The sequence below is a fragment of the Coregonus lavaretus genome, assembly GCF_964263955.1.
Source record: "Coregonus lavaretus genome assembly, chromosome: 28".
In the NCBI taxonomy this organism is placed as follows: Eukaryota; Metazoa; Chordata; class Actinopteri; order Salmoniformes; family Salmonidae; genus Coregonus; species Coregonus lavaretus.
In genome coordinates this window covers 4,842,875-4,857,967 of record NC_140015.1, presented here as the reverse complement: position 1 = coordinate 4,857,967, position 15,093 = coordinate 4,842,875, and the positions used below count along the sequence as shown (strand labels likewise).

General features: G+C 45.4%; 1 protein-coding gene across 2 annotated transcripts in view; it reads left to right on the top strand.

Moving 5' to 3' along the window:
- The window catches only part of gmip (GEM interacting protein), a 51,139-nt gene extending 36,358 nt beyond the window's left edge, over positions 1-14,781 (top strand). For both annotated transcript variants that reach the window (XM_084145759.1, XM_084145760.1), the window contains 7 exons: positions 2,028-2,188; positions 2,481-2,657; positions 2,831-2,968; positions 3,568-3,770; positions 11,046-11,382; positions 12,990-13,092; positions 13,514-14,781. In XM_084145759.1, the coding sequence (XP_084001885.1) occupies positions 2,028-2,188; positions 2,481-2,657; positions 2,831-2,968; positions 3,568-3,770; positions 11,046-11,382; positions 12,990-13,092; positions 13,514-14,241 (1,847 nt within the window). In that variant the 3' untranslated portion in view covers positions 14,242-14,781. The remainder of the gene's footprint in view (positions 1-2,027; positions 2,189-2,480; positions 2,658-2,830; positions 2,969-3,567; positions 3,771-11,045; positions 11,383-12,989; positions 13,093-13,513) is intronic.
- The last annotated feature ends 312 nt before the right edge of the window (positions 14,782-15,093 follow it).

Here is a 15,093-nt window from a genome sequence, read left to right as displayed (position 1 = left end):
TCAACATACAACATAAAGCTGGAGCCTGAGGACAGTGTGTCCAAAATAGTACAAGCACAACATCACTATTAATCATAAAACACGTCAAGTTTATTTGAAAATTCTAAAGAAAAAGAACACAAACACACAATGCCTCAGTGATTAACAGAACTGTTTCACAGATCACATAACTATATCAGGGGGTCATTTCTCAGGCAGAAATGTAGATAAAAAGAATGAAATCCTGTTCCCCAAACAAGTGCAAGAACCACAGAGTCAAGAATAGGTTAAATATACAAATAAAATAAAATCAATTAAAAACAATAGCACATCAACATAAAAACATATAAACATAAAGCTGGAGCCTGAGGACAGTGTGTCCAAAAGCACAACATCACTATTAATCATAAAACACCTCAAGTTATTTGAAAGTTCTGAGGACAAAGAACACACAAACACACAATGCCTCAGTGATTCACAGAAGTATATCACAGATCACAGAACTATATCAGGGTGTCTCATGTAGCACTTTAAGTGGGGTTGCATAGTTTATTTGACTCCTGATACCTGGCATCTTTTAGCTTTCACCAGCGCATCAATATCAGGCGTCACATCCTGAGTGGCAGCCAACTTCAGGATGTGATTCAAGTGCTTGTGCGTGAGCCTTGAGCGCAGCTTTGTTTTATTTATGCTCATTACAGAGAGAACTTGCTCACAAAGATATGTGGTTCCAATGACAGCTTCAACTTGAAAGAACGTATGCTGTCATAATACTGCGTGACAACTTTGTTGCGCCCTTGCAGCTGTTTGTTCAAGTTATTCAGGTTCTCTGTAACATCCACCATAAATGCAAGGTCCTGCATCCATTCTGCGGAATGGAATTCTAACACTGTTCAATTTCTTCTCGTAAATCAAAGAAACGCCTCAGCACCTCGGTTTAACCATCTTACCTCAGTGTGGTATGGCAGGCCATAGATGTGGTCTTTCTCTCTGAGAAGGCTGTCAAACTGACGGTGATTCAGGCTTCTGGATCGGATGAAATTAACAGTTTGGATGACCACCTTCATGACGTTATCCATCTTTAATGACTTGCAACACAAAGCCTCCTGGTGCAAAATACAGTGAAAAGTCCAAAAATCACGTCCTCCATTTGCAGATTGCACCTTCTCTCTGAACTTTGTCACAACGCCTGCTTTTTTCCCGATCATTGAGGGCGCACCATCTGTAGCCAGGCTGACAGCGCGGGACCAGTCCACTCCGACCCTGTCCAGCGCGCCGACGAGTGCGGTAAAAATATCAGCTGCTGTCGTTGTATCTGTCATCGGCACCAACTCCACGAACTCCTCGGTGACGGTCAATGTGTCATCAACTCCGCGGATGAAAATGGCCAGTTGTGCAACATCTGTAATGTCCGTGCTTTCATCAATTGCAACCGAAAACGCAATAAATGACTTTACTTTTTGCTTCAACTGGCTGTCCAAATCCACTGAAAGATCGGAAATCCTGTCTGCAACTGTGTTTCTTGTCAGGCTGATATTTACAAAAGCCTGACGCTTTTCAGGGCACACAATCTCAGCTGCCTTCATCATGCATGTTTTTACAAATTCACCCTCACTAAATGGTTTTGAAGCCACTGCGATTTCATTAGCAATGAGGTAGCTAGCTTTCACTGCAGCGTCACTGATGTCTCGGCTGTGAGTAAACACAGACTTGACCTACTTGCTCTGCCCCGGTATAAACAGTTTGCTTGCTTAACACAATTGCTATTGCGCCATCCAGTGGACGCAATTGGAACAGCAGTTTATTTCATTGAAAAATTGCAGCGCATTTTTATACTTTACAAAATCATCTCGCGGGCCGGATTAAACCCGTTTGCGGGCCTGATCCGGCCCGCGGGCCGGACGTTTGACACCCCTGCTCTAAGGTCTACAGGAGTGGCTAGGGAGTAGGGTTCTGTTTGGAAATAGGGGTACATTTGGTGGGTAGTGTTTCCCACCATGACATGTACGCTGCCGAGTATGACTGTCCTGTCCTGTGGTTCCTCGTAGATTGTGTCGACTCCACTCCAGAGGGGAACGGTGCGGTAGGGAAGGTACGGACTACGTCCCGAGCCGCGCTGACACACCGACTCAGGAAGATGAAGAGCAAGATGGTGAAGTGCAAACAGTGTGACAACTACATCGTGGTCAACGGCATCGAGTGTGAGGAGGTGAGAAAGAGGAGAAATAGAAGGATGGAAGGAGAGAAGAACTTATGTGGGAGCCTCTTAAATGATAAAAGTAGAACATTATTGCCTGATTCACAGTCACACTATAGGGCCTAACCAAGCCAAGCTGAACCGAGCTGTACTGGCCTGGTTTGATTCTCTATCCTCCATAGTTGCGCCAGCACAGTATGGTTCAGGTTGACTCTATAGTGTGAACCAGGTATATAGGGTGTGATTTGAGCTCACCCTGTGGTTTGCTAATCCATGTCCTCTGTCCCGCCTGCCATCTCTGTAGTGTGGCGTGGCGGTTCATAGGAAGTGTCTGGAGGTGTTACAGCATGAGTGTGAGAACAGGAAGGGCATTCTGTTTGGGGTGGGTTTCTCCCTGTTGCCCCGGGACCGGCCTGACGAGGTGCCCTTCGTGGTCCAGCTCTGCACGGCTGAGATAGAGAGCAGGGCCCTCTCTCTACAGGTACTGGGTATACCTGGTTGTAGTATGGTTTCGAATAAGTACTGAAGCAAACAGGAAAACTGTTTTACAGAAGCGACAGTACAGTGCCCTTCTCTCAATCCCTCTCTCTTTCTCTTTCTCCCTCGTTCCCTCCCCTCTCTCCCTCCATCCATTCATCCCTCCCTCCCACCCAGGGGGTGTATCGTATCAGTGGGTCCAAGCCTCGTATCCAGAAGCTGTGTCAGGTCTTCGAGACCCAGAGGGACCAGGTCGACCTCTCTGACCTTTCACCTCATGACATCACCTCAGTCCTCAAACACTTCTTCAAGGAGGTACAACTTCCCTGTTTCCCAGACAACAAAGAAAATGGATATTACAGACAATATACTGTAGAGCCAACGATACAGTTAATACAGACAATATAGAGTCGAATAGATTCTGACTTGAGATACAGTCATACACTGTTATACAATGTTATTTAAACTCTCACACAAAGCTCCCCTTCATGATTATGCCAAACTATGAGTAATTATAATATATACATTTACATTTACATTTTAGTCATTTAGCAGACGCTCTTATCCAGAGCGACTTACAGGAGCAATTAGGGTTAAGTGCCTTGCTCAAGGGCACATTAACGTCATTTAGCAGACGCTCTTAGCCAGAGCGACTCGCAAATTGGTGCGTTCACCCTATAGCCAGTGGGATAACCACTTTACAATTAACTCAGGATTCCCCATTTAGTGAACATCATGTGGAACAGCCCTATTGTCAGTCAATGCATCAAAGCTAATAAGTGTGTATTATTATTATTATTATTATTATTATTATTATTATTATTATTATTATTATTATTATGTGTTAATTAATTGTTAATTATAATCCATTGTTATTATTAATTAGTAATAAAACCATCTTCCTCCTCACACAGCTTCCAGAGCCGCTGTTGACCTTTGACCTGTACAATGACTTCATCGGTGTGGGCAAGGAGATCCAGCGTCTCAGTGAGAGGGAGGCGACAGCAGAGACTCCTGGGATAGTGGAGGACCTCACATATAACCTGAGAGACCTGCTGGAGAGACTGCCCCCGTACCGCTACTACACAGTGCAGCATATGATGCGTCACCTCCACAGGTACTACTCTACTACACAGTGCAGCATATGATGCGTCACCTCCACAGGTACTACTCTACTACACAGTGCAGCATATAATGCGTCACCTCCACAGGTACTACTCTACTACACAGTGCAGCATATGATGCGTCACCTCCACAGGTACTATGCATAATGGCGCTGGAGGGGGGATGGCTGCCGTTTTACAGGCTCCTAACCAACTGTGCTATTTTGTTATTATTTTCACGTTGTTTGTAACTTATTTTTTAACTTATTGTGTGCTGCTACCTTCTCTTATGACCGAAAATAACTTCTGGACATCAGAACAGCGATTACTCACCTCGCAAGGATATACTGCCTTCTCGGGAACGGGCCCAAATCCCTGTCATTTGCGTGAAGAAAAGACGGAGAAAAGGTGGGCGGAGGTCGGGCTGCCTTCTGAGAATTCGTAGGCGAGTGAGTAAACCTCCGCTACCATCCGTTCTATTGGCCAACGTGCAATCATTGGAAAACAAAATGGATGATCTACGATCAAGAATATCCTACCAACGGGACATTAAAAACTGTAGTATCTTATGTTTCACTGAGTCGTGGCTGAACGACGACACGGATAATATAGAGTCTGAGGTAGAGTACCTTATGATAAGCTGTAGACCACACTATCTACCAAGAGAGTTGTCATCTATATTATTTGTAGCCATCTATGTGGTCCTCTGTAGCTCAATTGGTAGAGCATGGCGCTTGTAACGCCAGGGTAGTGGGTTCGATCCCCGGGACCACCCATACGTAAAAATGAATGCGCACATGACTGTAAGTCGCTTTGGATAAAAGCGTCTGCTAAATGGCATATTATTATTATTATTATTATTATTATTATTTACCACCACAAACCAATGCTGGCACTAAGACTGCACTCAAGGAGCTGTATAAGGCCATAAGCAAACGAGAATGCTGTAGGGGAGGGTTTGGCCGGCAGGGATGTGGGTTCGTTTCCCACGGGGGGCCAGTATGAAAAAAACAAAACATGTATGCATTCACTAACTGTAAGTCGCTCTGGATAAGAGCGTCTGCTAAATGACGAAAATTTAAAAAAATATATTTTAAATTTTTAAATTTTTTAATTTTTAATTTAAATGTAATGCTCATCCAGAAGCAGCGCTCCTAGTGGCCGGGGACTTTAATGCAGGCAAACTTAAATCCGTTTTACCTAATTTCTACCAGCATGTCACATGTGCAACCAGAGGGAAAAAAACTCTAGACCACCTTTACTCCACACACAGAGACGCATACAAAGCTCTCCCTCGCCCTCCATTTGGCAAATCTGACCATAATTCTATCCTCCTGATTCCTGCTTACAAGCAAAAACTAAAGCAGGAAGTACCAGTGACTCGCACAATACAGAAGTGGCCAGATGACGCGGATGCTACGCTACAGGACTGTTTAGCTAGCACAGACTGGAATATGTTCCGGGATTCATCCAATGGCATTGAGGAGTACACCACCTCAGTCATCGGCTTCATCAATAAGTGCATCGACGACGTCGTCCCCACAGTGACCGTACGTACATATCCCAACCAGAAGCCATGGATTACAGGCAACATCCGCATCGAGCTAAAGGCTAGAGCTGCCACTTTCAAGGACTGGGACTCTAATCCGGACGCTTATAAGAAATCCCGCCACACCCTCTGATGAACCATCAAACAGGCAAAGCGTCAATACAGGATTAAGATTGAATCTATACTACACCGGCTGTGACGCTCGTTGGATGTGGCAGGGCTTGAAAACTATTACGGACTACAATGGCAAGTGTCTTCACTGACATTTTCAACCTCTCCCTGACCGAGTCTGTAATACCAACATGTTTCAAGCAGACCACCATAGTCCCTGTGCCCAAGGAAGCGAAGGTAACCTGCCTAAATGATTACCGCCCCGTAGCACTCACGTCGGTAGCCATGAAGTGCTTTGAAAGGCTGGTCATGGCTCACATCAGCAGCATCATCCCGGATACACTAGACCCACTCCAATTTGCATATCGCCCCAACAGATCCACAGATGACGCAATCTCAATCGCACTCCACACTGCTCTTTCCCACCTGGGCAAAAGGAACACCTATGTGAGAATGCTGTTCATTGACTACAGCTCAGCGTTCAACACCATAGTGCCCACAAAGCTCATCACTAAGCTAAGGACCCTGGGACTAAACACCTCCCTCTGCAACTGGATCCTGGACTTCCTGACGGGCCACCCCCAGGTGGTAAGGGTAGGCAACAACACGTCTGCCACGCTGATCCTCTACACTGGGGCCCCTCAGGGGTGTGTGCTTAGTACCCTCCTGTACTCCCTGTTCACCCACGACTGCGTGGCCAAACACGACTCTAACACTATCATTAAGTTTGCTGACGACAAAACAGTGGTAGGCCTGATCACCGACAACGATGAGACAGCCTATAGGGAGGAGGTGAGCGACCTAGCAGTGTGGTGCCAGGACAACAACCTCTCCCTCAATGTGAGCAAGACAAAGAAGCTGATCGTGGACTACAGGAAAAGGCAGGCCGAACAGGCCCGCATTAACATCGACAGGGCTGTAGTGGAGCGGGTCGAGAGTTTCAAGTTCCTTGGTGTCCACATCACCAACAAACTATCATGATCCAAACACACCAAGACAGTCGTGAAGAGGGCATGACAACACATTTTCCCCCTCAGGAGACTGAAAAGATTTGGCATGGGTCCCCAGATCCTCAAAAAGTTCTACAGCTGCACCATCGAGAGCATCCTGACCGGTTGCATCACCGCCTGGTATGGCAACTGCTCGGCATCTGACCGTAAGGTCAAAAAATGGTCAAAGACTCCAGTCACCCAAGGTATAGACTATTCTCTCTGCTACCGCATGGCAAGTGGTACCGGAGCACCAAGTCTAGGACCAAAAGGCTCCTTAACAGCTTCTACCCCTAAGTCATAAGACTGCTGAACAATTAGTCAAATGGCCACCCGGACTATTTACATTGACCCCCCATTTGTTTTTACACTGCTGCTACCCGCTGTCTATTATCTATGCATAGTCACTTTACCCCTACCTACATGTACAAATTACCTCAACTAACCTGTACCCCCGCACATTGACTCGGTACCGGTACCCCCTGTATATAGCCTCGTTATTGTTATTATATTGTGTTACTTTGTATTATTTGGTAAATTTTCTCTAAACTCTTTCTGGAACTGCATTGTTGGTTAAGGGCTTGTAAGTAAGCATTTCACGGTAAGGTCTACATCTGTAGTATTCGGCACATGTGACAAATAAAGTTTGATTTGATTTGACTACTCTACTACACAGTGCAGCACCAAACCCCACCCATTCAGGACATCTACTCGAAACGGTGCCTGAGGAAGGCCCGCAGCATCAACAAGGACCCCACACACCCCAACCACGAGCTGTTCACTCCCTTACCATCAGGAAGATGGTATCGGAGCATGAGGTCTGATACCAACAGGCTCAGAGACGGTTTCTATACACAAGCCATCAGACTGCTGAACACTTGAACTGGACTGACCACCTGCTCTGATTCTCCGCACCTTAGCACTCACTCACGTACACACACACACACACATATACAGTACATTCATGCTACACACACATCAGAACTGCTGCTACCAGACTCTTAATATGATTGCTAAATACTGCACAATCCCACCCTTCTCCAAAACACGTGTAAATATTGGACTATAAATTGTGCCTTCCTGTATTATATTATTGTTTATTTTATTCTACTGAGCCATTTACTTTATGTTTGTATATTTCTAATTTCTTATTGTTGCATTGTCGAGAAGGAACATGCAAGTAAGCATTTCGTTGGACGATGTATACCAGGGGTGTCAAACTCGTTTTAGCTCAGGGGCCACATGGAGGAAAATCTATTCCCAAGTGGGCCGGACCGGAAAAATCATGGTATATATAACTTAAAAACAACAACTTCAGATTGTTTTCTTTGTTTTAATACGATCAACATACAACATAAAGCTGGAGCCTGAGGACAGTGTGTCCAAAATAGTACAAGCACAACATCACTATTAATCATAAAACACGTCAAGTTTATTTGAAAATTCTAAAGAAAAAGAACACACAAACACACAATGCCTCAGTGATTAACAGAACTGTTTCACAGATCACAGAACTATATCAGGGTGTCATTTCTCAGGCAGAAATGTAGATTCAAATAATGAAATCCTGTTCCCCAAACAAGTGCAAGAACCACAGAGTCAAGAATAGGTTAAATATACAAATAAAATAAAATCAATTAAAAACAATAGCACATCAACATAAAAACATATAAACATAAAGCTGGAGCCTGAGGACAGTGTCCAAAAGCACAACATCACTATTAATCATAAAACACCTCAAGTTATTTGAAAGTTCTGAGGACAAAGAACACACAAACACACAATGCCTCAGTGATTCACAGAAGTATATCACAGATCACAGAACTATATCAGGGTGTCATTTCTCAGGCAGAAATGTAGATAAAAATAATGAAATCCTGTTCCCCAAACAAGTGCAAGAACCACAGAGTCAAGAATAGGTTAAATATACAAATAAAATAAAAACAATTAAAAACAATAGCACATCAACATAAAAACATATACATAAATCTGAAAGCGTTGCTCAAACTCCCGTAACAGTCCTGTTATTTTATCTTTGAACCGCTTCATGTCTGCCACATGTTGGGTCGCACACACATTTTTCAGACAGGGGAAGTGAGCTGCATCACCACCGGCAAGTTGCGTCTCCCACAATGACAGCTTCAACTTGAAAGAACGTATGCTGTCATAATACTGCGTGACAACTTTGTTGCGCCCTTGCAGCTGTTTGTTCAAGTTATTCAGGTGCTCTGTAACATCCACCATAAATGCAAGGTCCGGCATCCATTCTGCGGAATGAAATTCTAACACTGGTTTGCCCTTTTCTTCCATGAACTGTTCAATTTCTTCTCGTAAATCAAAGAAATGCCTCAGCACAGCACCTCGGCTTAACCATCTTACCTCAGTGTGGTATGGCAGGCCATAGATGTGGTCTTTCTCTCTGAGAAGGCTGTCAAACTGACGGTGATTCAGGCTTCTGGATCGGATGAAATTAACAGTTTGGATGACCACCTTCATGACGTTATCCATCTTTAATGACTTGCAACACAAAGCCTCCTGGTGCAAAATACAGTGAAAAGTCAAAAAATCACGTCCTCCATTTGCAGATTGCACTTTCTCTCTGAACTTTGTCACAACGCCTGCTTTTTTCCCGATCTTTGAGGGCGCACCATCTGTAGCCAGGCTGACAGCGCGGGACCAGTCCACTCCGACCCTGTCCAGCGTGCCGACGAGTGCGGTAAAAATATCAGCTGCTGTCGTTGTATCTGTCATCGGCACCAACTCCACGAACTCCTCGGTGACGGTCAATGTGTCATCAACTCCGCGGATGAAAAAATGGCCAGTTGTGCAACATCTGTAATGTCCGTGCTTTCATCAATTGCAACCGAAAACGCAATAAATGACTTTACTTTTTGCTTCAACTGGCTGTCCAAATCCACTGAAAGATCGGAAATCCTGTCTGCAACTGTGTTTCTTGTCAGGCTGATATTTGCAAAAGCCTGCCGCTTTTCAGGGCACACAATCTCCGCTGCCTTCATCATGCATGTTTTTACAAATTCACCCTCACTAAATGGTTTTGAAGCCACTGCGATTTCATTAGCAATGAGGTAGCTAGCTTTCACTGCAGCGTCACTGATGTCTCGGCTGTGAGTAAACACAGACTGCTGTTTCTTCAGACCCGCCAACAGTTCATTCACCTTCTCTCATCTCCGCTGTCCTTGAAAGTTGTCATATTTGTCGGCATGAAGACTCACATAGTGGCGACGAAGGTTATATTCTTTCAGCACTGCAACATGCTCTGAACACACCAAACATACAGCTTTCCCATTCAATTCCGTGAAGAAATAGGATGACCATTTTTCTTGGAACACTCTGCACTCTGCGTCCACTTTTCTCTTTTTTGACAGAGACATATTGGGGCAATGAGGGTGCCAAAGCACATAATGTTAAAAGTAGAAGCCGTAATAAATATCGCGGGCAAAACAAAGTAGCTCATTGGCTGCACGTGCTTGACCTACTTGCTCTGCCCCGGTATAAACAGTTTGCTTGCTTAACACAATTGCTATTGCGCCATCCAGTGGACGCAATTGGAACAGCAGTTTATTTTATTGAATTTAAAAAAAATAAAAAAAATAAAAATCTTTCAAAATCATCTCGCGGGCCGGATTAAACCCGTTTGCGGGCCTGATCCGGCCCGCGGGCCGTACGTTTGACACCCCTGATGTATACCATGTGTATCCCGTACATACGACTAATATAACTTGGAACTTGACACATGATGCGCCACCTACACAGATACTACTACACACGGCAGCACATGATGCGCCACCTACACAGATACTACTACACACGGCAGCACATGATGCGCCACCTACACAGATACTACTACACACAGCAGCTCATGATGCGCCACCTACACAGATACTACTACACACGGCAGCACATGATGCGCCACCTACAAAGATACTACTACACACGGCAGCACATGATGCATCACCTACACAGATACAACTACACACGGCAGCACATGATGCGCCACCTACACAGATACTACTACACACGGCAGCACATGATGCATCACCTACACAGATACTACTACACACGGCAGCACATGATGCGCCACCTACACAGATACTACTACACACGGCAGCACATGATGCGCCACCTAGACAGATACTACTACACACGGCAGCACATGATGCGCCACCTACACAGATACTACTACACACGGCAGCACATGATGCGCCACCTAGACAGATACTACTACACACGGCAGCACATGATGCGCCACCTACACAGATACTACTACACACGGCAGCACATGATGCGCCACCTAGACAGATACTACTACACACGGCAGCACATGATGCGCCACCTACACAGATACTACTACACACGGCAGCACATGATGCGCCACCTACACAAGTAGCAAACCTGGTTGTAATGGAGATGGCTCTAGTGAACCATGCTCATAGACTTGTGTTAGCTCCCCAAAGTTATGCCGTGGCTTCAGCTCACTTGGAAAACAGATTATTGTGGCGTGCAGCAGAACGGTCGCTCACATGGTCATAAGAGGGGTGCTGGGCCCTCCTCCTTTTTTTTTACCATACTCTATCCTCTCTTTTCTTCACTCATTTCACATTCTCTCTCTCTCTCCACAGAGTATCAGAGAACTACGAGGAGAACAAGATGTCTCCCAGTAACCTGGGCATCGTGTTTGGTCCAACCCTGCTGCGGCCGCTGGTGTCTGTAGACGTGTCCATGGTGGCTCTACTGGAGACCACCTACCAGGCCCTACTGGTGGAGTTCCTCATCACACACCACCAGCACATCTTCGACGCTCCACCTCCCCCCGTCCCCACCGCCCCACTCCCTGACACCCCTCCCCGGGCAACGTGTTCAGGGGGGGGGCAGGAGACTGTTGCTGGGGATGACCCTGGCTCTCAGGGCCCCCCCGCTGGAGGAGCCTCGTCCAGAGAACGCCCCCGCTCCCTAGAGGTAAGGGACAAACTGAGGGGGGATTCCATTGTGTCAGACAAGTTCAATCAAGTAGAGCTTAAGTATTTGAATTCGAACATACCATTTGAACCCAGGTCTGGTTAACAGATGGGTTAACCCTGGGCTGATAGACAAATATAGACTTTTCAAATACTTTTCATAGACCCCCCTATACTGAAATACATTTAAATACAGCTTTTCTCCAATGTTTTTCAATGGTATGAATAGGAGGGCAATGTTAACCTCAATCAAACACTTCATTTTGAATCTGAGGTATCTTGATCACACATCTGGCAGCTGTAGGTTTGTCAGCCAGTGATTGGACCTCTAAGTCTAAGTAACATTGGGACGGCTCATGATGCCCTACAGTCAGACCTGGGTTCAGATACTATTAGAAAGTATTTAAAATACATTCGCCAGGCTTCATTGAGCTTGCCTGGGGCAATAGAACAAATAGAATAGTGACAAAACGGCAAACCCAGCCCACCTGGCACTCCAGTAAGCAACCACTCAAATAGTATTTGAACCCAAGTCTGCCTCAGAGCCAGAGTTCACGTAGTTCAGTCTCAGCCTGCTGCCTTGAGCTGCTTTCCTTCATGTTGCTTCTGTTACCTGTTGTTGTCTCAAAGGGGTAATCTGGGATTCAAATAACAAGAAAGAGGTTACTCCAGTCACTTTTTTTGGTAAACAGCTGAGGGATGGGGCTGAAGAAATGTAAATAATGAGGCATTTATAAGGAATATTGTTCAAGAGTCAATGGCTATATCATTTATTCATATTAAAAGTCCCAAAACAGATGTACCAATCCCAGATTGCCCCTTTAATGCTCCTGGCTCGGCCATGCTGTGACTCTGCTGTGGCCAACCCGGAAGAGATTACGTGCTTTTTTTGTGAGGCTTAACACAATGCAACATTGGCGTGTGTGTGTGTGTGTGTGCTACATCTGACTGGACTCTGATCTGACCCTTCCTTTCCAGACCATATCTACCCTGGCTGGGTTTCAATACTATACAATGGCTTCGTCTGTGAAATATAGTAAAATGAGTGTCAAATTCTTCTTCTTCTTCTATTGTAAAATTACTTCCTTTCCTTTCTCCTTCGTTACCACTGATAGGCCAAAGGACTGGATACTGTGGAAACTGTAGGTTTCAAGGGTAGGAAAGGACATGAGGAGAGTAAAGCTATTGAGACACAGCCCTAGCATGGATGTTCTTGGCCACTAAATACACAACACTGACCACTGGGAAATACTGGGAGGGTGTGGGGGGTGGAAGAGAAGGTTAGTGCCCTGCCCTCTACATGTGCATTTGGAGTTGTTTAGGGACATAAGGATTTTACTGTATTTTTTGCCTGAAAAACAGAACTGGGAGAACAAGTGACCATGCAACTTGATTTTCTCCAATAAGTAAAAAATTAAAATCCTGTTATATGTATAGGCTACACAACATCCACAATTTACCTGCAATCTCTCTGTAACCGAGTAGGGTTCACTTTCTAGACCTAGAGCTATCGTATTGATCTCTCAACACCATTCCATTCCCAACACTTCCTATCCCAAATATCTGGTATCTATTCCCCAAAACTCAGAGTTTGTGTCATTTCAACAGACTCGCACAATCAAGAGAGACTCGAGCGAGGGTTATATATCTGACAAGTCGTCGTCCAATGAGGCAGTGGACCAGCTCAGCCCTGAAGCCAATGAGAGAGCAGGTAGGCGGGATGTACTGTAGTATCAGAGGAATGGTTGGTTGGATTAATGGGTATTGTTGGTAAACAAGTGGGCTAGAGGACTTTGCTGTTCTTATCTGATCTGTCATTTCCTTACCTAACCTTTCTCGGCTGCCATCAAATCTTTTGTCTGCTCGCTGCTCACTGTTTTTGTCATGTGTTAGAGCGCCCTCTGCTGATTTGACTGTAGGCATTTTCTGCTTTCTTTTGCCAATATTGCCAATGTAAATGTAAATGTAATATTCAACAGCCTCTCAAAAGCAATGCTAGCCCTAAACTCACACATCATGTTATGATAGAGACAGAGTATTTACTTTGCCAAGCTAAAAGAGAAATACAGTGGTTCATCTGTGTTTCTCTGGTTTGTCTTATTGTCTCCTCTCCTTCCCCCTTGCTTCCCCAGTCGTGGCTGTGAGGGGGGCATCAACAGAGGCTGCTGCTCTGGGTGATCTGGTAGGGGGTCCAGAGCCAGGGGACTCTCCCTCCGTGGGGATCCAGCTATGGAGCCACTTCAGCAGGCAGCCTGTCAAGTACCAGCGCCAGCCCACCCCGGGTCTCCGCCGCTCCGCAGGCACTACCAGGGCCGGGCAGCTCGGGGAAGAGGAAGAGGAGGATGAAGAGGATGATGAAGAGGAGGAGGAGAGGAGGAGGAACCAGTCGAGGAACGCAGACAGCATCCGTAGCCCCTCCCCTGACCCTGGCAGCCAGAGGAGGAGAAGCCGCCTTCGATTGGAGCTACCCCCCGAGACCACCGGCCACCACCTGCTCAACCAGGCTGGAGGCCACGCCCCACTGAGCCAGACGGAAAGAGAGAAGACACGCCCATATGAGGTTCCACAGGGCAGGCTGCGGGCGGGGACAGTGGTAGTAGAACCATCAACAGCTGCAACAACAGCAGTAGCGGCAGAAGCCAATCCTACGCCGAACACCGGTGCTCAGGAGGCGGGGCTTAGGAGTCGGTCAGCCACATTGTCTCAGCTGAACATGAACCAGTCCAATAACAGGCAGGGGTGGGTGGGTGAGAGGCAGAGACAGGATGGAGAGGAGGGTCTGAGTGGCCCGGCCCGAAAGATCCTGTCAGGGCTGAAGCTCAGACGCAGCCACTCAGGACTGCAGCAACACTTTGTCTGAGGAGGAGGAGGGTTGGAACTTTGAACCATAGAATTAGAATCACATTTGAGGACAGACATTCCCCATTCAAGTCAACGTTCCATGGACTGGCAGGATTCTATTTCTACGGTTAAACCCATAGAATGGATGAATTGTACTGTGTAACTTCAAGTGTTTTTAACAAATACAGTGAAAAATTACATACACTCATGATTGCTCCAGAATACTCATAAATACAGAACATACTAACATAGCTCATCACAGTGATGCACAGACATAAATGAACCGCTCATCAAAGGGCCTACTCACACATTGTTCATACTCACTGTCTATATACACAGACACACAGGGCCGAATCTTGACTTGAAATAATTAAGCCCTATACTGTATGTATAATCTGCATCAACATGCACTGCAATATCAACAGCAGGACTTCCGTGACAATTCCAGTCATGCACACTGTGCGTGTCTTCAATAAAAACCAAACTGAACGAAAGGGGGAGAAACTCTGGTAGCGCTTTATAATAACTCCACGTAATAAAGCATTTGGAATGGATCAGTAAAAAGTGTATCATTTATTAATCATTACTCCATTCATAAGATGTTTAATATGGTCATTTAAACCATTTACTAATCATTAGTTACGTCTTTCTGTGTGGCCTTATCTAAAGTGTGGGCTATTTACACTATAAATACTTTGTAAATGTTTTGAGTGTAATTTCTCACAAAAAGGTGGCCATTCCAGCAGTACCTGATGCTCCTTAAGGTCTGAATATAGCCTAGAACATAGAGTATCGATGGTAAAAGAATAAGCACACAACACAGGATGTTTAAAGGTCCAATGCAGACGTTTTTATCTCAATATCAAATCAT